This window comes from Trichinella spiralis, assembly GCF_000181795.1.
Source record: "Trichinella spiralis strain ISS 195 chromosome Unknown Scfld5016, whole genome shotgun sequence".
Taxonomy (NCBI): Eukaryota; Metazoa; Nematoda; class Enoplea; order Trichinellida; family Trichinellidae; genus Trichinella; species Trichinella spiralis.
In genome coordinates this window covers 1-1,134 of record NW_003531955.1, presented here as the reverse complement: position 1 = coordinate 1,134, position 1,134 = coordinate 1, and the positions used below count along the sequence as shown (strand labels likewise).

Sequence of the window (1,134 nt, the reverse complement as noted above, 5' to 3'; positions counted from 1 at the left end):
AAATAGCCCATGTTGATTGCCAAGAATAAGAAACCACATACTATTGGAGAAAATCTTGTTAAGCCTGCATTGTGAATGCAGTAAAGATTCTGCTTGGGGATGACATGGCGAAGCAATTTAAAAATATTTCTCTTTCTGATTCAACAGTTAAACGCCGAATCGATGAATTAGCTGATGATATAAAACAGCAAGTTCTTGAAAAGGTAAAGTGTTCTCCTTTTTTTCCTATAAGTTGTGATGAGCCACAGACCAGGCAAACTGTGCACAGCTCATTGTATACGCACGGTTCATTGCAAATAACACAATTGAAGAAGAACTACTTTTTTCTGAACCACTGAAAACTACAACGAAACGAGCTGATGTGTTCCAAGCCGTGTCACAATTTTTTGAAGTAAATGGCTTGATGTGGGAAAAACTTGTTGGTGTATGCACTGACGGTGCACCCGCAATGCTTGGCTCTCGGTCTGGCTTTGTGAAGATGGTCAAATCAAAAAACCCATCTATTTTTGCAATGCACTGTGCAATTCATCGGCAGGCTTTGGTCGCTAAAACTTTGCCTGATGATCTCAGAGAAGACCTTAATTTTTCCGTGGAGGTTGTCAACTATGTGAAAAGCAGTGCATTGAACACTCGATTATTTGCGGCACTCTGTGAAAGTTTGAATGCTGACCACATGGCACTTCTCTATCATACAGAAGTTTGTTGGTTATCAAAAGGAAACATGCTTGGCCGGATTTATGAACTGAGAGAAGCAGTGGCAGAGTTTTTGGAGCAACGAGGAAGACGCACAATGTGTCGAGCTTTCAAAAGTGAACATTTTCAGCTTAGCCTGGCATATCTTGCAGATATTTTTGAAGCACTGAATTTACTGGATTTGAAACTGCAAGGAGCAAACGCGAATGTTATGGCTCACTATGACATTGTTCAAAGCTTCATTGCAAAAATTTCCTTATGGTTAAAACAAGTTGAAAGAGGAAATTTGACATGGTTTTCAAGACTCAACGAGCTTTTCAGTGATAAATGTATCAGCGAAAATTTGAAAAGAAAAATAAAAGGGCACCTTAGAAGCCTACAAGATGAGTTTTTTTTACTATTTTCCTGACGTAGAACCTGAAAACCTGATATATAAACTTG

At 38.9% G+C, this 1,134-nt stretch overlaps 1 protein-coding gene across 1 annotated transcript; it reads left to right on the top strand.

Moving 5' to 3' along the window:
* Positions 1-104: 104 nt before the first annotated feature.
* On the top strand, positions 105-987 carry Tsp_14848 (zinc finger protein; the record flags this gene model as incomplete). The annotated part of the gene is made up of 2 exons (XM_003367004.1): positions 105-285; positions 312-987. Coding segments are annotated over exons 1-2 (857 nt in total), but the record flags the coding sequence as incomplete, so codon positions are not given.
* Between the last annotated feature and the right edge of the window lie 147 nt (positions 988-1,134).